The following is a 25,716-nucleotide window of genomic DNA, read 5'->3' as shown; positions in this document are numbered from 1 at the left end:
GTAACTTACTACGGTTTTATCCTATGGAATTCTGGGTTTGTAGTTTGGTGAGGCACTGGAACACTAAAAATCCTAAATGGCTCTCCCTACATTGTCAGTTCCAGGATTCCATGGAATGGAACCATGGCAGTCAAAGTGTAATAATAATGCTATAATTGTAGAGTGTGGATGGGTTTCAAAGAGAATGTTTAACTAGTGTTACCCTATATAAACACATCCTTCCTTTTTATACAGGTAGAAAAGAATTCATTAACATTTTTTGAACATTAGGGGAAAATGCAGACAACATGCCCAATTAAGATGGCAATATTTAGTCAATATTCAAACATTACCATAATTAATATCACCAGCACAGAACAAATTATCATAAGTCTTTCATGGCATCTCAAATTTCTAAATGATTCTCTAAAACGTGACTGTGGAACAGCTACGAAAAGATGAGACCAGACAATAGAGTTTGGTGCTAAAGAGCTACTTTATGTGCTATTAAAATCTTTAAATTTGGACTTTGATGAGCTGTAGGGATGATGAGCCCAACCTGACTCCCCCCTCATCCACTTCTGGGAAAAGCATGCAAGCTCTGAATGCCAGCCACCATTTTGACTGGGCACCTAGACAGCTGACAATGAAGATTTACCTAGGGGACATCTCCCCACTATTTGCCTGTCACATCCAGTGCCAGTTACCCTATATTTCTATACAGATGCAATGCGAAGTAGGCAAACCTACTGGAAAGAGGAAAAATTCTACCTGCCCCCAAAAAGCAGTACCAGTTGTTTTCACTGTTTTAAGGTTGGATAGATGAACTAAGCAAAAATATCAAGGGCAAGAGTTTAAGATAGAAATCATCTATAATCAGGCAGCCTCTGCCTCTCCTTTAGCATAGAAGCATTTAAACTAGTTTTTACCCACTCAGGTCTCTGTTCTAGAGGCAGGCAAAGAAATCTCCTCCTGCACAGTTATATTTCAGTGCATAGGAGTTTGGAGCTTGATTATAATTTTTTTAAACTTGTTTTTACAGGTAGACAGTAAATGTGCTTGATTTGGGTTAATTAATTACTAAGTTCTGAAGACCTTGGCCATTTTTGAGTGGAACTTTCAGTATGTTCAAAGTCCTGTATGATTTTTTTTCTTTGCACCACTCAGGTTAATTGGAATTTTGTTATCCAACAGAGATTGCCCTTCGCCATATGTTGCAAAGATTTTCCTTGACGGTTTCAAAAAAGCATACAAATGTAGATTTCAGTCAGTATATTGATTGGAATTGTGCATTTAAATATGTATTTTGAGGCAGAATATGTGCATTTAAATATATATTTTCAAACATCCCAAGTGAACGCAAACATGGAACTGGATTACAGGAGGAATGAGAAAAAGAAGCATTGACTTGAATGAACCTGTTGAAAGGAACATCTTCACTCAAAGAAGATGTTCAGGGCAGTCTCCCATTCTATGAAGAATGGGTCATCCCGATAAATCCTTTAGGCAAGCACATGACAATGACTGTACAAGGAAGTGCTTTTTGCACTAGCAACCAATAGCCATTTGCATTAGAGTAAGAAGCTATATTTTGGCACCATAATACAGGGAAAATATGTGCAAAGAGATACTAAATACCTTCTTGGGTTCTATCCAAAGCAGTTTGTGAGTACAAACCACATATTCAAAGACAGAGCTGTGTTACTCTGTAGCAGGATAAAAGGGACCCTGTAGCACTCTTGAGACTGAGAGAACAATGTTTGTAGCATACACGTCAGATGCATCCAATGAAGCAGGCTGAGTTTGTGAAAGCTTAGGCTTCAAACATCTTTCTCTAAGTTGCATCTGATAAAGTATGCTGGGGGCCATTCGATACAACTGCCTAAACTGAGATATGAAGTGAATTCAAGATTCTGCAGAGAACTTACAAAACCAGAACTCTTTCCAGGCTTGGGATGGTGCCATAGTATCTGCTGAATTGGAACTGAAGCGATTTTTTATAGTTAGATAGACACTGTGCTTGATTTAGGCTCTTTATTCAATTAGGAACTGAACCAAGAATCTGTAGTATCAGAAGCTAGATAGGTTCCCCTCCCCCCCCTCTAAACCAGTCTCAACCTTCTCTTCTGCGAGCTAAATATGCCTAGATCTTTAAGCTGCTCCTCATAAGGTATGGTGGCCAGAACTTTTATCATTTTAGTTGCCCCCTATGGATATGTTCCAGGTTCTCAATATCTCTCTTAAATTCTGGTGCCCAAAATTGGACAGAGTATTCCAGGTGTGATCTGACCAAAGCAGAATAGAGGCATACAATTACTTGCCTTAATCTGCACACTATACTCCTTTTGATGCAGCCCAAAATCTCATTGGCCTTTTAAGCTCCTGCATCACACTGTTGACTCATGTTCAATTCACTGTCTACTAAGGGCCCTTCTACACATCCATTATAAGCCAGGTTAAATTGGGTTAAAAGGAGGTGGGTAAACAATGTTTAGATAAAATGCAGGAGGAATCAGGAAGAATTGGATTTAGGGATGGGAAACACATGTTTAAAATGTGCCCTTTAAACCCGAATCCTCCTGAAAAAAGCACACCTTTCCATGCCTCTGTATACCTGCCTCTGTATACCCTGCAGCCCATTTGAGTTCAATTGTTCTGCAACAGTTAAACCCCAGTTACTTCTGTTTAACTAGTTTATGGGTAAGCCTGTAAAGAAATCCACCTTTTCAAAAAGTGCTGATATCAACAGCAAAGCTGAGTTAAACTGGCCAAAGTTCTCAAACCATAAAGCTCAGTTCAGCTCTTTTAAAGAAGAAAATCCTTTTTCTATTGAACTGTGATAATGAAAATGGGTGAAAGGAGTAGAAAAAGAGCTTGCAAAGGTGCTTTAAAAAGCTGTTGGTACAAGGTCCAGACTACTTAGTTATTACTGTGATACTAAAATTGAATTTTCTAGTTTCCTATTTTTCAAATAGTTACTTTTAGAGAGCAAGGCTTACTAGCATAATGACACGACCACTTAAGCCTACACATACATAACTTCATCAGAGCCATAGAACAGCCTCTAGAGTTACATAATAAACAATTGCAAAATAGACAAAGACAAATTGCAAGTCCAGTGGAACCCCAAGGTATGATTTGCACAGAGTAATAAATGCATAAACTGAGCCAACATTAAACCAATGAAAGTTGAACTCAGTCCAAACTCCTGGCCTAAAGATGATGTGGCTGCTCTGACCACACATTTTAAACTATTTAAAGTTTTGTTTTAGCCTGTGTTAAAATGTTTTTATTGGGGAAATGTAATTTTTTTTCTAGTGTTCTAAATATTTTATCTGCCAGACATTGCCTTGAGGGTCCTACTAGGTTAACAGACAATAGATACATGTTTTAAATAAACAAATTGTTCTTGTTGCCATGTGATGTCAAATTGGTTTTGACTTATGGCTTTGACAATTCTTTGACTGATTCAATCCACCTGTCCTGTCTTTTTTTCTTTTCTTTTTTTTTTGCACAGCCTTCACTAAACAGCATTATTTTTTCAAGGGAGCCACATCTTCTCTTGTTATGTCCAAAATACAATAGACTTTAATGAGTCATTTTGTTTTGGGAGTTCAGTGCCCTGAAGTCCTGGGCAGAATAGCCATTGATTATTCATCTGAAAGCTCACAGATTGAGAATACTTCTCAACTGGGAGATGAAATGCATTGCTTTATGAATGCATATGTTTTTTGTAGTAAACCAGAAACACCGTGAAAAGTCACACAGGACTCTGTATAACAGTCCCTACACATTTTATGTGTGAGGTCAGTTCATACATGCTCTATGTGCAAATTAACTTTCACAGAGAGGGGCATAACTTCTGCAGCAATTCATATCTCTAGATGTTTAAAGTTGTCTGAGCTCAATAGTGGGTTGGACTTAACTCTATCAGGTGAAAGAGGGGAAGGTGAATCGAAAAATTTAAGCCAGCACCATGACCTCCTCTACTCAATTTCCCATTCTGGTGAGTGCTGGGGGGTGTAAGAGGAAAGAAAAATACCAGAAAAATGTCTTGCCATACGTGGTAATAATGATCCCCAATAATTTCCCTCTTCACTGCACATTAACTAAACGTTAAAAACAAAAGTAGGACATATGGGAGCTACTAGTCCAATGGAACTATGGAAATGCTCCAGGAAATCTTGTTTCCAACTTCTGGATATTCCGTGCCTGAAACCCAGAGCTTTTCATGCTCTTGAGGGGGGATTTCTCCTTCCTCTCCCCAAAACTCCTGGCATGTAACTTCGATACACCGGGAGCTCTGGAGAAGCCTTGTGCCTCAGTTCAAAACCTTTTGCTATATATTTTGGGGTCAAATGGGGGGGGGGGTCAGGGGGCACTGTCATCCCTGTCCCTCAGGTTGCCCGAGCCCACAGAGGTGGGATGGCCATGGGGACTGCCCCCCTCAAATAGCACAAGGGATTCCAAGAGGCATTCCCCACAAGGGCCATACCCAGAAAGATGTGGACCTTCCTGGTATTATTCTAACCTAGAATAATCCAGGATTTACAGGATTATTCTAGGTTAAACTGCATTATAGGACCTCAGGCAACTGATACTGAAGAGGAGTAACATGGTCTTTGTGTTTAGAGCTGTGTGTCCCACATAGCTTTGCCTGGACTTTCTAAACCAGTCTACTGACCACAGGAACAATGGAAGACAGTTACTATCACCGGGGCTAATGCTTGATTCCAGTCAGGTAGGTTCTTGAACACACAATGGGATGGGGTGCGGTGGAGTGGACAGTGTATGGTCTTGTCCTTTGTCTCAGTAGCATCCCAGCATCAAAAAGACAAAAGAAATTATGTATTTACTAAATGGGCAGCAAGGCTTCTATTAGTGACTTACAATTTCTTTTTTAAAAAAACTACTGCTTTTTCCCGCTTCAGATGAAAGTCGATGAATATTAAGCCATTAAACAACAGAAAGATGTGAATTCATGAAGTGGGGAAATGCCGCCCATGCTGAGACTATTAATTCACTGGTGTGCATCAACAAAGTTCACATGTGTCTGGCAGGTGCTCATTGTGCCAAATAAAGATATAATTACATCTAATGAATTGTTTATCAGGAAGTGCCTCTGCCTTCTGAAAATATATTTGAGTACTATCACTTTTATGCATGGGACATCAATCATCTATTATTTTCTGCATATCAAAGAGCTAATATGAAGCGACAGTGTGGTGCAGCAGTAGAGGAGAGGTTTGAAAAGGGTGGTGGTGGTGATCTGCATTTATTTTGTTTTGAAGATTTAATTTCAAATAATTATTTAGGTGCTGCTTTTACTTGCTTTCTCCTAGGGCAGTGCAAGTGTTTCTGAATTCAGTTCAGAGCCAAGTATGGTTATTTGGATCAAGTTCCAGTTCCATACAGATTTATTTACATCTAATCAAATGCTACCTAGACCTAAAAAACAAAGTTAGATTCAGAATTTTGTTTTCTGAGCCCTCCTATTAACTTACATTAATTGTTGCTTTCCAAAATTAAGGGTGTAGACTGAGAAGACATAGGGCTCTTTCACAGTACAGAATTATATCACTACGATTCCACTTCACCACCACAATTCCATTTTATGAAATCCTGTTCTATGTGGTTCTCCGTTTTGTCTGCATTTTAATTTAGGAAGACACTAGAGATCTCTAGCCAAGAGTACACAATACTTAATCCTGTAAGAAAATTACTTAAGGGCCCTTCTACACTTAACTAAAAACCCTAGAGGAAGTGGATTACCCCCCCCCCCCACACACACACACACACACACTTTTCCCCAGGTTTCAATCCCCATCTTCTCCCATAACCCCAGGCTTTCCCTCGGTGGGTGACTAGATGCAGTTCTCCAGCCCCCCATTCTCCCCTCCCAAAAAACCTACAAGAAGTGCAGGCCCCTCTACAAGTCCTTCTGATGATTGAAAATTCCTTCTCCCTCCTCCTTCTGATAAATCATTTTCAAATGTCAGGAGAACTGTACAGAGGGGCCTGCACTGTCTGCAGGCTTATTGGGTAAGTTTTTTTGAGGGGAGGGGGTGGGTGAACTACTGCTCTTTTGGGCTCTAGGAGCTACGGCTATGGGGATTGACCAGAATGCAGTTCCGGGACTCAATCCCCACAACAGATTTGTATTAGTACCTCAGCAGATTTGGATCTTGCAGTAAGATCTGGATCTGTTGAGGTGCTTTATTAATCCAAAATAAACTGGAAAAACTGGATTACCCTGGGTTTACCTGAGGTATCGTTTGGATGGCTCTGGTAAACCTGTTATTTTCATGGGTTTTGGGCCTGTGTAGAAGGGCCCTAAAATTGGAAAATATCTTGCCCTCTGCAAGTATGCCTCCCACATGAGTACAAGTTGAGCATCCCATATCCAGAATTCTGAAATCTTAAAAACACCTTTCTCCACCTGCTTCCCCCCTCTCTCTCCCTCCCTCCCTCCCTCTCCTTATGTGTGTGTAAGATGTATATATTTAACTTTGTAAAAGTAAAAATTTGATAGATGTTGAAGAGATGCAAAGGATACTGAACTCCAAGCTTTGACTATAATACTTTGGACATATCACGAAATAACTTGACTCATTGGGAGAGATAAACCACACATAATAATATTGAGTAAAGTGAAAGGCAGTAGAAAAACCACATGGCACATGGATTCATTTAGTAAAGCTGTGACCACATGTTTGTAAGACCTGAGCAAGTCTGTTGATGGCCAAGGATCTTAAAGGTCTATCAGTCATATGGCTGCCATAAGACAAACCTGATTTGACAACACATAACAACAACAACAACAACAACAACAACAAAACCATGTTAGAAAAAGTGTAGCTTCAGTAGCTTTGATACTAAGAACCTTTAAAATTTCTTCCCTTCTTCATCTCACCCCAAACACCACCATTTCAATGGAATCCTTGAATCTGTAACTTATTGCGGCATCACAGCTTTCTGACAGGGAATAGTAAAAATCTCACAAAAATACAAATTCCGGAATTCCATAGCATTGAGCTATGGCAATTAACATGGTGTCAAACTGCTATAATTCTGCAGTGTGGATATAGCCCTACAGTTCTCATTTATAAATTATATGTATTCACAATTCCTACCTACTCAATAATGTAGAAATAATAAAAAATCTCCCAGTCCTAACTCACTAGGTAACAGCTGCTACAAATTATAGAGTTCTGTTGATCAGGGTGAAACAGGCAGACATTTCCATTTCCTCCCACAAGCATTATCAGCTGAAAGGAAGAATTGCAAAGGCATCATCTTCCAATTGTTTCATAAGAATATGCTACTGGGCAAGGGCTGGAAACACCAGCCTGTTGAACTTCAATTAGTAGGAGTCCATATAACCATCATTTATAGCACCTTATTTCCTGGAGGTCTGGATTGGGGTGGGGATCACACCAAGAGATGCCATTCTCAGTCCTTCACATTCACTGTGGTTAGGGGCACTGGCCCCCAATGAAAGTGGGAAAATCACAAATAAATAGTGCTTTTTAAAATCTTAGACAACACCTCCCTAGGAACAATTAGGTTATCCAGTGCAACTCTGTGATCAATTTCCTCTGGATGCTAATCACAGAATTGTGCTAGAGGACCTAGAGATTCCTAAAAAGATGTTCTCTTTAAAAACCTCTAGGTCAGTGGTTCTCAACCTGTGGGTCCCCAGATGTTTTGGCCTTCAATTCCCAGAAATACTAACAGCTGGAGAACTGGCTGGGATTTCTGGGAGTTGTAGACCAAAACACCTAGGGATTCACAGGTTGAAAACCACTGTTCTAGGTTCTCCAGCACAACTATTTGATCCACTTCTGCCAGCAGCAGATTATAGAGTTGTACTGGAGATCTGAGAAGTTCTTTAAGAATATTAATCCAATTTGTGAATAATCAAATCTGCAAAAGTCAAATCCACAAACGTGAAGGGTTGGGTGTACTTAGTTATGCTGCTAATCTACAGTCTTGGCCATCATGTTTTTCTTTTATTTGTTTTCATGTAGGATATTTTGTATACACAAAATTTTGTAAAGGAGAGCATGTCAATAAAATAAATCTTAATAAACCAACAAAACACATGAACTAAATTACAATTCTTCTTCCCTGAAATGTTTCATGGGTGGAGGATTTATGCAAATGACACGGATGGTAGCCTGAGAAACCATATGCTTCATTTTTGTCTTGTTGCTTGCCTTTTCTACAGGAGAGAAGAGATATGCTAGCTCTAGAGCAAGTGGTAGAAGACATAGAAGTGACCTTGATACTTTGACAAATGGATTACACATGGGGAAAAACACTTGATCTTTCCTTGGAAGGCAAGGAGTGAAATTCACAACACATTCAGACAAAAGACTTCTGAACTACGTGCTCATTTTCTTCACAGTAGATAACAGTTTGCAGTGGCCCTGCCATTAGTCTTGAGAAAGAGAGCTGTGTCGCTGAACTTTTCCCCAGCTAAACAGGCCCTTGATGACTGTTGAAATACACTTGGGGTTGTGTACACTGTGAATGTCACTAACTTTCTTTCCAAAGAAAGCACTCTTAGGAGACTAAGATAGGGATGAGGCAATTCTAGGTTTTAGTGTTATGAAGGCTAGCATAGAGATATTTCCACCAAGTTTCACAGGAAACAGGAAATCAGCTGTTTCCAACATCATAAACAATCTCATAAAGTCATATATTCAGCCATATATGTGGTTTCCCTTAGTGACCAAATGATATCAATTGAAATTCCCATTAAAGACCCTGTCTCTTATTTCACCTAGCAAGCCTAAGTAGACTATAGTTTATTCATCATTTTAAGATGCATCATGTTTGACGATGACTCCAATTTACTGAAAATCAATAATAATCAAGAACTAGATTGTTAATAGGGAAGGTACACATAGCACCTAATACAATATTAATTGTACAATGCTACCTATTAATTCTTAAGAGACCTCATTATTGACATTTTTGTAACTGATGATGATGATGGTTGTAGGTCACCTTGAGGGCTCCTTCTGCTAAACAGAGTTAGCCATTAATTGTTGATGTGTGCCTTCTAGTCATTTCTGACCCATAGTGTCCTAATGCCAGGGTTTTTACAAAAATCTTGAACTGAAAATCACACAGTGGTACAAATAAAAAAAACACTGAATTAGTAATACCTCTCTTAAATTAAAATAAAAAGAATCCAAAATAAAGACACAATTATGGTATTCAATAATCAAGGCACTCCCACTAGGGGTAGAGAAAATAGCAATATGCATTCCCTAAAGCCATTTTGAGTTTTTTAAAGATTTCCACAGCTCCCCATTTTATATTTTATATTTTTGGAAAAATGTAATTGTAGTGTCAAAAAGCAAAGAAAGTTGGAATTCTGTGCTACCAATTATGTCATTTTTTTCTTTTTCTTTTTTTGGTTGCATTGATTTATTACTGTCATTAATAACATTTTATTGATAACATGAATAACATTTTTATTCGAATCCAGGGAGCAGGGTGAATTCCCACTGTTAGCCCCAGCTTCTGCCAACCTAGCAGTTCGAAAACATGCAAATGTGAGTAGATCAATAGGTACCGCTTCTGCAGGAAGATAATGGTCCTCCATGCAGTCATGCTGGCCACATGACCTAGGAGGTGTCTACGGACAACGCCAGCTCTTCGGCTTAACAATGGAGATGAGCACCACCCCCTTGGTTTGGACATGACTAGACTTAATGTCAAGGGAAACCTTTATCTTTTACTAGTAATATTTTTAGAAACAATAATTCCATTCTTCAATCATCCATTTCCAAGTAGTTAGAGAAGTGGTCAGGAAGTGAGACTGCGAAAAAGAGTGGAGGTATTCGGGGTCACAAAGGTTCTAATATGCTTTAAGGGGTGCGGGGTATTTTTGTATAATTACAAAAATACAATAGGTTTCTGTATGAATTTAAGGTAAAATGTTTGGCCTGCAAATTCTCAACCAATGGGAAGGCAAATCAATTCAATGGTTTTAATTTTTTCAGTGCATCAACACTATACGAGGTGTAGGGGCTGCATTATCCTGAGGCATCCAAATGACACCTCACGATAATGCAGTTTGACCCGAAATAAACTTGAAAATCCATAAGTTGTTCATTTAAATATGGTTCACTATGATCTAGCTTTCTGCTTTCATAGTAAGTTCAAGAACATTTCCTCATAGATAGCAAGACCATACTATATTAATCTGTATTGTCTACTTGTTTTATACTGTAACACCTACAAAAAATTATTTACTAAGAATCAAGTCATAAGAGTCTTTTTAGTGGCAGCTTCAAAACTTTGGAACTCTTTCTCCAGAGAGACCAGGATGTCCCTGCATGCCTTTTGTGAAAATGTTCAACTGCCATTGGACATTTATGGACTGAGAGGTGGACCTTGATGGATTGGGATTGGGATTTTGGTGTGGATGTGGAGTTTGAATGCATTTTAATATTTTAATGTTCAATGGTTTTAATGACATAAATGATTTAATGGGTTTCTAATTTTGATATTTAAGTATCACACATTTTATACACTGCCATTCTAATATTTTCTGCCACACTGATTATACTATATCTTAAAATTATTCTTGTAGTCCTTCCTTTTTGTTACTGTATATACCTTTTGTAAAAAGGAAAAGAGAAAAAATGAGTTCCATTTGGGAGAAGGCATGATTTCACCTCTGGCTTTTTTTATTTATTCAAAAGAAGTTTTTATTTAACCAAAATATTGTAATTTCTAGTTTTAAAAAAGACTTCTCTGTGTGTAAACCAATATGGGAAAGGGACTGATATATTGTGTAGTTTCCTTTCACATCTCTTAGATGTTCTTTCTTCAAAAGATGTTCTTTTTGGGCTTTCTGAGGGTGGAACGAGTTGTTGTGGGTGTAGCCCTCCAAGTCCCTGTGGGCAACCAGTGCATCTCCTGATATCATATTAGTTACTCCTGATTTCCATCTTTTTATCATTTCCACCCTACTGTGATACATTTTCTCCCATTCAGATAATAAAATGAATAACTGACACAGATCTTTTGCTCTCCCACTTACTCATTCACTCCATAACAGAATGGAAAAACAAAAGAATAACCTTATGGTAGCCCATTACAAGCATAATAAAGTTATATAAACTAGGAGGATGTCATACTGTCTACACGTCTATGTATCAGTTATTTCCATCCACCCTATTTCTCCAAAATGTAGGAGGATTAATACTAGAAAATTGAATTGGTTTTGGCATTCCTTAAACACAGAGCAAGATACAATATACAAGAGCAACACATAAAAATCATGATGGTGGCATGCAGACACCAAAATCGTCAAAATTTGCAACCTGCAATAATACCTTTGGTTGAATTGCTCCAACGGTTACCTTCAGAATAATGGGACAAAGTCAAGAGATTGACACATGAACCACCGGCACCAGATCCAAAAACAGTTATTCTCAGCGGGTCGCCCCCAAAGAACCCAATGTTCTCACTTGTCCACCTCAAAGCCTGAATGAGATCAAGAAGCCCATAGTTTCCTTTAGCTGCTTGATCCCCAGTGCTCAAGAAACCTGCAAGTGAAAACAGAAGAGAAAAAAGAAAGAATGAAAAAGGATTTAGAGCATGTTATATTTCAGATTACGCTTGTTGTGCCGTTATCATCGGGCGACTGCTTTCAAATATAACAGGAGTTAAGCGCTATGTAAATACATTGTGTTCTTTATCCACTTGGCAACAATTTACAAGTGACTCATCGTTCCCACTACAAATCCTTCAGTGTTTATTATAATAACGTTATGCATGATAAACAACTGCATGCATTATGCAGGCACTTTTGAGGAAGATAGCCTGCTTTCAGCACAAAATGGAATGCTAACTTCTCCTGCAATCTGTTTCTCAGTGTGTGTGCAAGGCCCCATTTCCAAACTAAGAAGGCCCATTGGGATCACTTACAATACACAGCAAAAAGGAGGCACAGGTATTTAACTAGTGTAGCTTTTTTGTTCTGTTGTTAAAATTCAGCAATTCATTATCATCTATCCAAAGTGGGGTGATACTCTCCTTCAAAAAGGATCCACTAGTAGATCCACAGTTCTTTTCTGTCAACTTCTGATTTAGCACTTTTATTTGTATCAGCAATGGAATCAAAAACAAGTAACAAAAATCATTTTACTTCATCCATAATCTTGAAATGATTCAAGCAATGTTAACACCAGCTGGCATCTTAGCACATTTTTGTTATAGACCAGGAAAGCCCTGCTACATAAGCAGAAAGGAAAGCAAGCAAAATGTGCATGCCAACACTAATTTTGCACTTCCTTCATGTGGATTTTTTATCACTTTCCTGTGGTTTTTTTTTGGTGTTATATTTATTTTTCAAATTCTCCCACTTCCAAACATTTCATATTAGCTTACATGTTTACTGAATTAAAAATGCAATCAGAAAAAAAGTTTTGAAATCGGAATATGAGCCATATGTGCAAAAGTCGAGATAAAATGTCAAATTGTGTGACGTTCCTATGTTTTTCAAGGTTTTTGTCCTAGAAATAACTTAGTGCCTTTGGTTCAACCTTCTATATTAGTTCTGAACTTCAGTATCTTAGATTTTTTCAGCTTTCTGCTCTCTTTTCCTTTACTTTCCTTCTCTTCTCTCTCCCTATCTCTCTCATTTCTCTTTTTCTTTTAGAAATATTGTTCTCCCCTCCCCCCTTGAGCAGGTGTTTATTACTTTTTTTTTGTCAATCAAATTTGTTAACTAATTCAAACATTTATCCACTAAATGTTTAACTTTTAACTTGCATCTTAGAACTGAAGAATATAGTATTGTATACTATATACTATAATATTTTAAAACAGATGGGAAGTGTTTCTAGAGCTACAAAATCGAGATCCAAAGGTTGCATGCTGTCCAAATCCATGATGTGCCCATCCCTGCTTTTCAAATTTCCTCACTGATAAGACAAGTTTTGGGGTGAGTCTCTGCACAAAAGATCCTATCTTTTGCAAAGGACCTTGCACACTATATATAGGGTTAGATCTAAACTACAATACTAATGAAATCAACGGAATTAGGGTTAGTTATGAACAATTTTCATTAATTGCAATGATCGATCCAAAGCAAAGCTAACAATTGAATTCAAAATAACAAAGATATATTGTGCTGTGCTGTTTTACAGTTTGCATGTTGTCTTTTAATTAGTTTTAACTGTATACATGGTTTAACTATCCCTTAAGTATTTGTTATGTTTTTACTGTTTATTGACTTTTAATCTGTATCTGTTATGTTTTTACTGTTTATTGACTTTTAATCTGTATTTTAATCTGCAAAATAAATGAAATAAATAAACATTTTGAACCTATTGCACAATCTCTGCCATTGAAACCTATCAATCATTTAGTATCAAAGCTATAGCATCATTTTTTGCCCCTGCCATTCCAGTGTTCTCAAGCACAGTTCCTTCCTTTTCCACATCAAAACAAATATCACAGTAAAAAGGTACACTGGTACACTTGATCCTCTGTTTCCAGTAATTCAAGCAACCATTGCTTTAAAACATTCTCCTTTTTGCTGCCACCCCCCCCCCCCCCAAAAAAAAAACCTCCAGAAAGTAAACCTAGCTTTTGCCACTTTTTATGAGGGAAGCAATTTTATTATAGCATTGTACATAATGGGACTTGAGCATCCATGGATTCTGGTATCCATGGGGGAGAGGGGGCTTGGTCTTAAATGACTAAGAAAAGGCTATAAATGCAAACCACAGTGGATTCCAAAGGCCTGCTATAGATATGCCAATCTTTTGTCCCTGGTGACACCAGTCATTGACAGTTTCTTCATAGTCATATAAAATCTACCCTTTATTTCACAAAGTTTCATATTGGATTATATTTCATCAAAAGTCTCTATAAACTAAACTAACAACAACAACAACAACAACAACAATAACAATAACAACATTTTTGTACTCCATCTCCCCAGAGGGACTCAGGGCAGCTTACATATGAGACAAGTGCCTAAAATAATGCATAAAATAAACATATAGTACAATACAAAAATAAATCCAATAGCATATAAAACAAGTTCAAACTCAGAACAACGCCCAAGAACCTATGGTGATGCACTGCCATAAAACATGGTCAATTGTAAACAAGAACAAGGGAATGGAATAGTGCAAATTGTAGCTAAGTATTGTGGAACATTGAAAACTGTAAGATTGCAAGTTTTCATTATTAGCCCTAAAATCAGTGCCATGCAGATTTCATCCTTCCCCCTTTAATTCCTAGCAGCACCTCAAAACTGACTCTACTGTACTTTCTCATTTTGGGGTGCATGGGGAACTGTAGTGATGAGGGGCCCATCCTCCTCAATTCCTTTATGAAAGGAGGTCCATCAGCTTAGCCACCCATTGAATTCCAACCATTATATTTAAATACACACAGAGAAAGACATGTGAACTTAAACCTCTGTCTTTGTTCATGTGAGCAAGCTTAATATAATTACAAATTCTTACTAGATTTCAAATTGTCTCTCATCTCTGTGTTCTATAGCATTCAGTAGCTTAGAGACTTTCTTATGCTATTAGCAAACTTTGTTTAAGAGGGGCAGCTATAAGCTGCAAAAATGCAAATGTTGATCTTTAGCCTTCTAGTTCATCAATCAAGCAGAGGAGCACTTGGATCAAATCCCTCAACTTTTCCAGAGGGCATCTGGCTACAGGGTGCTTTAGAAAGACCAAAAATGTCAGACCTTTCATTAATTTTTTAAAGGAGTACTTCTGTTCATAACTATGTTTAATTGTAGGAAATGAGGAAACAATCTTTAATTATGATGAGGAGTGGACAAAATTACCATTCTAATCAAAAAAGAAAATGGCCTATCTGCAATGCCCTTTTCATACTGTGTATTAGTGACTGAATCTTATTAACAAACCATAAGGGGGAAGGGGAATCAAGAAATAAATTGAATTCTACAGGTACATCATCACAAACTATCTAGATAAAATATTACTCTTAAATATCTTCAGAAAGAAACGCTTCCTAGTCTCACTGTTGAACTCCTCTTAATATTATGATGTTTCCCCGCATATTCTCCTAAAACTTACCATTTTGTACATTATTCCAATTATTCCAATTCCATTATTCCAATCCAAGCTTATCCTCTAAAGTCTTTGTCTTTCTCCTTTCTTTGTAATAGATGATATTTGAAATGTTTCCTTTCAGCCATCTCTTATCAAAACTGAAAGCACCAATTTCCTAAAGCTTTTCCTCATACTCATAAGCATCTTGGTTGTCCTACTCTATAAGTATTCCTAGGTGGGACTATAAAAGTTGTGTCTATATGGGATAAATAAAGTGGGCCTTGCAACTGCTGTGGGTAGATTACATGGTCCATGATTGCTTTCCAGATGTTAATACATAACAAGGGTAAACAGAATTTCCTCCAGATCTTCCAGAAGGCTCTAGTGCAGGCCTGCACAACCCATGGCACTCCAGGTGTTTTGGACTTCCCTGACCCCAGAATCCCTGACCATTGGACAATTGTCTAAGGCTTCTTGGAATTTGAATCACAAACACCTGGAGGGCAACAGGTTGAGCAGGTATGCACTAGTGTGATCCCGGTGTTTTTTTAGGTATAGACAGCTGGATTGTCCACACACCAAAAAAGACCCACAGTATTTTATAACAATTAAAAACAAAGACCGATGTAAATATTGCCCAAAATGTAACACTTTACAGTGAAAGCCTCCTATCCACATATTGTATTGTGCTAAAGGTTGACTTTGTATTAACTAGCCTTGTATATGGAAGATTATTTTCCCTGCATTTTAATTTGAAAGAATCTAATCCATACCCTCCCAAGGTAGAAGACAGCTGTTTAGGAAAGTCTGAACAATGTGCTTCAGAAAACCTTTACCCTATTACATACCAGAACAAAACTGATTGTACATAATTATGTTGATCCTCAATGGTTCAGAAGTAGCCTGACATGCTGTTAAATCATTTTATTAGATTGTTAGGCTGACTTATTCAATAGACATTCAAGCCCAAGAGGTAATATTTCATTACTTTTAAGGCAACATCATCAGTTTTCTAATCAAAATCAACAGAGACAAAAATGTCAACTTTCTCCTCTCATCACTTCAAAGAAATCTATCTGACATCAAAAACAGAATTATTTATTAGAATAGCTCATTGAACAAACAGGCCAACATCAGAAAACTAAAAGGGGTAAACACATGAATTATTTTAGTCAAGCAATATTTAGTGTGGACCTGCATATTATCATGAATGATTATGGTGATCTACTTACTACATGTGTACCTACATAGTGTGTGTAGGTACTGTGTGTTTGTAGCATTTCCACTGTAAAAGGAAAGTATAAAATGATCATTTGTGTATGACTTACAAACCAGATATGGGAGGAAATTGTGTTCATGCTTGTTTGTTTAACTTACGTTTTATAACTTTCTAAATTCACACTTCCCAGATGATTGTTCAGAAATGCTGATATACCTCTCCAAACAAAATATAAATATATTATAAGAAAGTGTGCTCAAAATGTGCACATTATTGAGGAGTACAGAAGAAAAAATGTGTTCCAACCTTGGTGAAATTTCAGGATATAAAGTGGCCGGTATTCTGTATCCCCCATCTTTGGAGTAGTCTGGGTAGTGGGATTGGGTCTTTATTCAGACCAATCATCTGTCCAGAGAGGACATGTTCCTAATACTACCTACACTGGCTTATGCCTGGATGCCAACCATAAATGGCTTTGATTGGTTATGGTTCACTTATCTGACTCCCTCTGATTGGCCATATATGTTTAGATGACAAAGCCTTTACTGAGTTAATTCCATACATCCATGTTTCAGGATGATGCAACTTGTGACACAACTTGGGAATGACACAAGTTGGCCCCAAAGGGATGTCTCCTCTCCCATCCCTCCCATTCCATAGTGAGTCTCATTAATCTCCAACAAATATTAAAACTGTCGTTGGATTGAATCTTATTTATTATTTCCAAACCAAGTAGACCCATTAAATCATTTGTAAGTCAATATGCATGTAAATCCCATTGATTCACAGGGTCCATTCAAACTGGGACTAACAATAGGATCAAGGTCTTTGAGGACCCACTTGTTCCTTCTTCTGGCACCCTTTTTTCACAAAGCACTACTGGTTTGATTAGCAGAGTTCTAAACATTCATAAATTTTATCATCACAAGTAAGAACAAATAATTTTACCATGTTTCTTCTCACTCTGAGAAAAACCTCAGAAACTGCATAGGGACTATTTCTAGATTGAGATTTTCTTTTAGAGCAAAACACATGTGGGATCTTTGCACAGAAAACTGCAAAGAAATGTTCTTTTTTGCCTAGAAATGTTCTGTTCTGTACTGAAAATGATATTCAGTGCAAAGACTATGTCCCCAAATTCAAAGATCATCATCTCTCTGTATTTCATGTGTCATTTTTTTCTGTTCCTATTGAATAAACCATGCCCTTTCTCCCCTTCCTCTTCCCCACCATTCTTCTCACTATTCACATTCTAGAGTACATGGGAAATAAAACAAAACATTAAATAACATCCAATTTGCTTTTCTCACTAAAAAGTTCCTACTTGGCCTGAATGTGACCAGCAAAGCATAGGCAATATGGTGTGCCTTAGATGTTCTAGATGTTGTCATAGTCCACCGTCATTAGCCATGATGGTTATGGCTGATGGGAATTGCAGTGAAATACATTTGGGAGGCATCTTATCCCAAGCCAGCACTCTTACCCAAGGAGGAAAGTATGGATACATTGAAAATCAGAAGATGGCTGATCACTAAAGCTTGTGGAGGCCCACATACTCCCATGTCTGGCAAGCATCTATGTAGCATATGTTTGCAGGAAGCATAGCGCATAATAATATTTCTTCCCACTCCAATTATACCACATGACTATAATTTCATCTGAAAGTGATTAACAGCAGAATATTTCACATCTCTTCAGAAATAAGTTCTACTGAGTTTCATGTAGCTTACTTCCATTGTAGTTCTGTGGTATCAGATTATAGCCTTAGGCAAGATCATTTGCATTAAAAAATAGGCTCAGTTATTGCATGAACCCTATGAATAAAATGTCTCAGGTAATAAAATGTTGACTTCTGACCTTAGAAAGCTGCCGCTGGGTCTGAGCAAACAATATAAGAATACTGTGAACAGTGTGACAGTCCTGCTCCTCATCCCTTTGCATTTTGTGGAGAACAAAAAGAACAATAATCAGTCTATCCTACTGTGGCCTTTGAGGTAAAGAAAGAACCATCTCTTCCTAGGGGATCTTCTGCACTGAGAACTAATGTACATTGTATGTTTTTTATTATTTATTTTGTGCCTATGAGGCTATGTAGTGATGTAGATACATCATTTCCAACCCACTGGCAGAGACCTGGTGTCCCAATGCAATGTACATCCATTTCAAAGCAGTATCGATCTCGTTCACATCAGCTGCAGAGTAACCTAGTACAAACAAGCTTGCCTTCTTTTAATGCTGCACAAGTTCTCTTCCCGGAGGATCTGTTGTTGAGTTTCCTGAACAAGCCATTACTCTTCCCCTAAGCGCATTCTCAAAAGGTGTCTGGGTTTAAAGATTTCCCCTGGATGGGTAAGGGACAAAAGCAGAAATTCAAACATGATGGTGGTGTCTGGGGAGAGGAACAAATGAAGCTGGCATTTGCTCTTTTTAAAAACCATTGATTTGCAATTCTATACTACTCTTGTGCTGGTATCCCTAGATAGCTGAAACATGAAAGCCATGTGCAGAGTTAAAAAAAAGAAATACATAAATGGGAAGCTACATATCTGTATGCAGCTAAGCAGTGGCAAGCCCTTTCCCCTTTGAAAAGTGACCTTAGAAAAGGGTCCAAAACAAACTGGAGTTATTTAATTGTATCACTCTAATGGCCCTTCCACACAGGCCTAAATCCTGTGGCAGGTCACGTAAACGACATGTCAGGTGAACGCTGATTAATCTGGAGTAAACTGGATCGAAATATTCAGTGAGGTCCAGATCTTTCAAGGTGTTTGATTAACCTGGAGTAAACTGAGATTTCCCAGTTTACTCCGGATTAATTTAACACCTGGAAAGATCTGAACCTTACTGAAAGGTCAAGATTTTTTCAGGTGTGAACCTGTGGGGATTGACACCCAGGACTGTGTTCTGGGGTCCCGGGAGTCAATTTCCATTGCTACCCCAGTTCTTCAGGATGATACCCACTCCCCTCCTAGCCCTTCTCCCATCCCCCCCCCCAAACTTACCTGAGGGACTTGACTGCATGCTCAGGCCCTTCGGCAAAAGCTCCTGACGTGTCAAAATGATGAGTTGGCATGTTTGGAGAGCCCTCTTTCTCCGAGGGACCTAAGAATGCAATCAGCCCCCTCCAGTAAATTTAGAGAATAAAAGGGGGGCTGGGAGGGGAGGGTGGGGGTCTTAGAGTCAGAAGAACCAGGATGGCAATAGAGATTGATCCTTGCGGTTGCAGAAGGCACTTCTAAAGAGTCAATCCCCCAAGGCCCAAATGAAGTCAAGTCAATTTTATCTATACCGAATTCCATCTCCCCTTGGGGCCCAACACCTCAACAGAACCGGACCTTACAGTAAGGTCTGGATCTATTGAGGTGTTTCTTTAATTTGGAGTAAATTGGGAAATCCCAGTTTACTCTGGATTATTCGAGATTAATTTGAAGTGTAATTTGGATGCCTCAGGTTAATCCAGGACCCATAATGGGTTTTAGGCTTGTCTGGGAGGGCCCTGACAAGTTTGCAGATTATGTTTAATCGTTTTATGGACTTTAATATACATATTGACTCAGAGCAGGGGATTGATGTCTTAAATAAACAGTGTTGCTTATACATTTTTGGAATGATGATTTTAAATTTTATTTTTTAGCTAGGACTTGTAGGCAATTGGAATGGAAAGAATATTTGAAAATATCTGAAAAATTGTTGAAAGCCATGGTTTTTGAATGTCAAAATAACCTGACAAAATAAATCTTGGATAATGAGATTTTTTTGCAGTTCAATTTCTATGCTACACAAAAATCTGCCTGTAGCTGATTTGCACAGAAAACAACTATCTAATAGAGGTGTGCAAAATGGCAGAAATCCATTTTGGATATTGTTTTGAAATTTGGATGCTCCTGTTTTGTTTTGAGAAGATTTGGGAAGATTGGGGGAGGGGTGTTTCAATTCATAATACTAATTCTGAAGTTTCATTATTGTTGCAGTAAAATTCATTCCATTAGAGGCAATGGGGAAACTTTTGAGGATTGTTTCTTTGTCTTTATTTTTGCTATCAGGATGGAACTTACCAAACTTATTGGCCACATTTATGCCTGTTAGCCTGCCATGTTTCAGAATGCTTCGACCATACATTGATTGTATGAATCTAATAATAACAAATTGAATAATCATAACAATAATAATAGAAATAATAATAATAGAAAAATAATAATAAATGATAATAATACATAATCATATAATAGTAATTCCATCTTCATGCTTGGCAGAATGGGGTTGGACTGAATATCCTTTGGGATCCTTTCCAACTATGAGTCTAATAATAATTAATAGAATAATAATAGTAATAATATAGTATTTACATCTTCCTCCTTAGCAGAATAGGCTAGGATTGGATAGCCTTTGTGGGTCCCTTCCACAAAGTCTAATAATAAATAATGAATGAATAATTTATGAATAATAATAATAATAGTAATTTCATCTTCATGCACTTAAATCACTTTCTAGGTTTAAATTTTAACAAACACATGATGGATCCCTCAAACATTGCACCTGGCCCCCTTCTTCCCTCCCACCCCAGGCAATGCTGTTATATTGTAAAAATTGCTCCGAATCAACCAAATCATTTACAAAGTTTTAGAGGGGGCTGTTTTGATTTGCATTGCTTGGGAGACTGGTCTGCCCATTCGTATTTCTTTGATTCGTTACTTGGAATTGCCTGAATCTTCTGAAATATGAAGTGACTGAAATTTCTCACACCCCTACTGTTTAAATCAACTATATGCAATTTTGAGCAGATGAAGTCAAACTGCAAATAGGTTTTAAAAAACGTTAATTATTGCCTGCTTTGATAAGAAAATTACTGAAAAACTACATCACAATTGATGATGAGATGACAGTTTCTATTAACTGAGCAGATGCTCTGAAGGTCCTTCCTGCCCCAGTTTTAACTGTGGTCTCCTTCTAAACTGGCAAGTTTCAAGGGCATACTGGCCCTTGAGTTGTGCATTTTAGACCTAGTCTGGCTGTAGAAAAAAGGCTATAACATTAGTAAGGATTTTGAGGATGGTCCACCTAGTAAGCTTATGGACAACAATTATGTCAGTGCTCAAACAGTAGTCACGTTCACACAACTGCTGTGTAAGGGGGATTTTGGCTTTTTAAAAAATTCTATTGACTTTTTAAAGCTAATATTTTATTTTTAAAAGCATTAAAAAGATATGTTAATAACATGCCACTTGCTTTTTACAAGATGTCAGTAATATTAACAACTTGCATGCTACTTGTAGAAAATAACAGCAAACGAATAACATGTTGCATTTTCCTGGGAGCATTCCAAGCTCTGATCGAAGCTGTGAAAAATTGGCTTCATTTGTCAATTTGCAGTCTTTTATTTTACATTAGCCATAAATAAGAGCCTTTGAGAAGAGGTAGATTGCAAATATAAATGCATGCACACAATCTAGCTGTATTTAGCTCCAGCTGTAGCCATGGATATAAGTCACTCAAGCTGGCATTTGTGTACTTTCTCAGTGCTGTCTGAAATACATTATGCTGTAATGAATTAATATATAGGAATAAGTGAGTTTGTTTTGTTTTGCTTTGTTTTTGTTTGCTGAGCAAACCTTTCAGATAGGATCCATGGTGATATTTCTATCTCTGTGGATTAAGAGCATCAGCACTCCCACTTAAAAGGAACGCACCTGCAAATTTGCCTTTTATTAAAAAATCTTCCCTTGTTGGCTGTTGCTCTGCTTATGGCTATTTCAGTTTTCACTTGAGAATGGGCATCTTCTTCCATAAAATAAAGGACTAGATAAAGCATTGATTGAATTTTAGTACCTTTTAAACATCATATATAAACCAAGGTGAAATAGACATTGAGTTTCATTGTAAAAAAAATAAAATACAATGGGTGTTCAAAATCACAAAAACCAGATGTGCCACTTGTTTTTTTTCTGGAATGCAGCTAGTAGCAGAAGGAGTTATTTTCATGTGAAAAACTGCCTGATGTCCTACAAATCCATCAGTTCCTTGTTGAAGATAGTCCCCATTTTCTTGGATTCATATAATCATAGAATCATAGAATAGTAGAGTTGGAAGAGACCTCATGGTCCATCCAGTCCAACCCCCTGCCAAGAAGCAGGAAATCACATTCAAAACACCCCCTACAGATGGCCATCCAGCCTCTAAAAGCCTCCAAAGAAGGAGCCTCCACCACAGTCCGGGGGATTCTTGGGAAAAAATGACTGGGAATGAAATTGCAAATGTCTTTGCAAGTTTACAGGCCTTTGGGTGACAAATCAAATCATTTTTATTGTTATGAACACTGGATTAGATTTTATGTCCTGCTACTTTCCTTTTAGGATCCTCTTACGGTAATTGTTCTTGCTGATGCTGATACGGTTTTTAAGGAAACTATGTATAGTATGGTCCCTGTATCTGTGGAACTGCTATCTATGTTTTCATTTATCCATGGCTAACAAAATATGCCCTCTCTATTTTCTATATGCTCCAAAATGACTCTATGGTGTTCTTGGGCAGAGGACCTTCATTTCAATAAGGTTCACTATTATCTACTATTTCATATTATTCATGTTAAGTCCAGGAACGTATGCCACATAGAAACAGGATCCAAACATTATATAGTTTTTTGAATCTTGAAACCTATGGTATTGTATAGACACTTAGAATTTACTTAGAGTAAGTCCACCTGGGCACCTGGTATAAGTTTATGCTGTAAATAACTAATACATCTGATTCAAAACTAATATCTTACTCAAAATGTGACTCAAAACAGATAACAATTCATGTCAACTTTTTCTCACATATATCTGCATCCAACCTACTAAAATGAATTTGTAATCTCTGTTATAGCAAGAAATATATAAAATGTTGGCAAAGGAAGAGAAATTCAGCCCTGTGTTTATTTTATTTCTCTTCAGTGCTCCCCGCCTTATTTTTGATCCCAGTTTTGATTTTGTTCCTCTCCTTGTGCATGTTATGGAAAGGATGCTATACAGTTATAGATAGATACATGCTTAAATAATTATCAGAACACTAACAATTATCAGAGACTCTGAGTGCATTGATTTTTCCTAAGGAGAAATTGCATGGGATGTAAAATTTCTCTGTAGAATTATGAAAGATGTAAATATATCCTTCTGGAGGATATTAAATTTATTTACTGTTCCAGGGTTCCTAGTACAGTAGAGTCTCACTTATCCAACATAAACGGGCTAGCAGAATGTTGGATAAGCGAATATGTTGGATAATAAGGAGAGATTAAGAAGAAGCCTATTAAACACCAAATTAGGTTATGATTTTACAAATTAAGCACCAAAACATCATGTTATACAACAAATTTGACAGAAAAAGTAGTTCAATAGGCAGTAATGCTACGTAGTAATTACTGTATTTACAAATTTAGCACCAAAATATCATGATGTATTGAAAACATTGACTACAAAAATGCGTTGGATAATCCAGAACATTGGATAAGCGAATGTTGGATAAGTGAGATTCTACTGTACTCTGAATCCATCTGAGTTATTCAAAATAAGAGACTATCCACACTATATAGTTATAGCACTTTAATATCATTTTATTTGACTTGGGTTTGTTCTATGGAATAGATTTGTATAGTTCAGGATGTTCACTAGAAAATTCAAACTGCCTCAGCACACTACAAATGCCAGAATTCCACAGGATGGAACTGTTGCACTTGGTATCAACTGCTACATTTGTTTAGAGTGGATGTGACCTAAATCTTGAACTCAAGTATCTACAATTTGCTGCAAGCTCTTCTTGCTTTCGTTCTTTTAAATCTCTCCTTGACATTGTGCTTCTCCTTCACTGTGATAAGTCACCACATGAAAGATATCTCAGACTTCAAGAAGGGATGAGGCACTTTTTCACATAAGTTCACTGCATAAGTTCTACGGAAAGCTTCTCAAGGGCAAAAGACTCATGCCTGTGAAACTGAATAGCATCCAGAGATGTCTCATTCTGCTTTCAAACTCCCTCTATCTCTTCTTGTTTCTGAACAGTTTAGGAAATTTTTGGTGATCTTTGCTAATGCTTTTTTATTAATTACATTGAAATTTCAGGGTTTTGCACACATAATGAAAAACAAGCCAATATAGGTTTTTTTAAAAAAAATCAACAATTTTAATTATTTGAAGCCTTTTCTTGCTGCAAAAGGAATACTGCTATAATTACTTGTTGCTTCCATTAAGAAAAAACATGTGAAGAATTGCATCCCTATTCCATGACATATGGCACATCAATTCTAACTGAAATCCAGTCCAGTTTGTTTCATTATAAGCCAAAGTCTGGGTGCAATTGTGTTGACTACCCTTACTAACATTCCATAGGGACAGTTAAGTCTTGACAGAATTGCCAACCCTATCTGCCAGAAAATCCTCCAGAACTTCAGGAAAACCTCAGCTTCTATAAGTCCCTTAATAATAGCATCACCTCACCTCAGAAGGAAGGCTCCAAGAAAATTATCTGTCACTGAGATCTTTAATCCTCCCCTCACCAATTCATATCTTCCTCTCTCTGTCAGAGATGCTGTCATCTCAGTGTTGGACTAAAACCCTGGACACCAGGACTTGAATCTCTGCTGAGCCTTGGAATTCCTCCTTGGGTGATTCACACTTGCTCACTTTCATAAGGAGTCAAAGTCAATCACTTTCTAAACAAATACTTCCTAGAAAACCCTATGAGAGGGTCGTCTTAGGGTCACAACAGTTTGGAAATTACTTGGACACACAACAAAATCTGTTCTCCCAAACAACCAAACCCAGAGAATTACACATGTCATTGCTCATCAGTATAGTAGGACAGTTCCATGACAGTCAAGTGCAAGTACTATGTCAGCTTTAAATGTTATGTTGCCTTTAGGAAAAATCAAAAATTTCATATGAAATAACTTCCAGGGAAGGTCAAATAATCTTAATAAAAAGAACCAATTGGAAGAGACATAGATTGGGCAGTGACATTCTCCAGCCTACCTGCCACTCCCCAGTGCTCAGGTCTCTATGGCTTCCTCATCCAACTCCCTGTCTCTCATTTGAGAATTCTGGACTTAGCTTCCAACAGGCTGATGATACAGACCCTCTGTTGGTGATATGATTCCACATTATCTTGGTTCTCAATTGGAATCAATGTGAATTTTGTAAATTAACAATAATGTAAGTTCCATTACTTCAATAGGCTTGCTCTAGAATGGATTTTAGTCCTTGGTGGCATCGACTTCTTCCAAAGAAAGTGCTGAAAAAGCAAGAAATAGAATGTTGGGATTGGCTTTGCAAAACAATTCTATTATGAATACCTTTTGTGGTATTTTATTAATGTGCATTAGTGTCAGTACTTTTGAAAAGAGAAACAGACCAAAATGAACTGAAGGCAGAGTGATAAATTCTGTATTTACCATGTTCTGGGCAAAATGTA

At 37.5% G+C, this 25,716-nt stretch overlaps 1 protein-coding gene and 1 long non-coding RNA gene across 9 annotated transcripts in view; one reads left to right on the top strand and one right to left on the bottom strand.

Moving 5' to 3' along the window:
- Window positions 1-25,716, bottom strand: part of nlgn1 (neuroligin 1) — an 816,109-nt gene that overhangs the window by 6,746 nt on the left and 783,647 nt on the right. For 5 of the 8 annotated variants that reach the window (XM_008106015.3, XM_003218122.4, XM_062977523.1 and 2 more), the window contains one exon: window positions 11,340-11,552. In XM_008106015.3, the coding sequence (XP_008104222.1) occupies window positions 11,340-11,552 (213 nt within the window). The remainder of the gene's footprint in view (window positions 1-11,339; window positions 11,553-25,716) is intronic. The other 3 variants (XM_003218123.4, XM_008106017.3, XM_008106018.3) reach the window with 1 other exon arrangement.
- LOC134298056 (uncharacterized) overlaps window positions 1-25,716 on the top strand; it is a 151,380-nt gene that overhangs the window by 53,296 nt on the left and 72,368 nt on the right. The window lies entirely within an intron of this gene.

This window comes from Anolis carolinensis, chromosome 3 (assembly GCF_035594765.1).
Source record: "Anolis carolinensis isolate JA03-04 chromosome 3, rAnoCar3.1.pri, whole genome shotgun sequence".
In the NCBI taxonomy this organism is placed as follows: Eukaryota; Metazoa; Chordata; class Lepidosauria; order Squamata; family Dactyloidae; genus Anolis; species Anolis carolinensis.
Note: the sequence above shows the minus strand (reverse complement) of the source record. Positions and strands in the feature narration are given on the sequence as shown.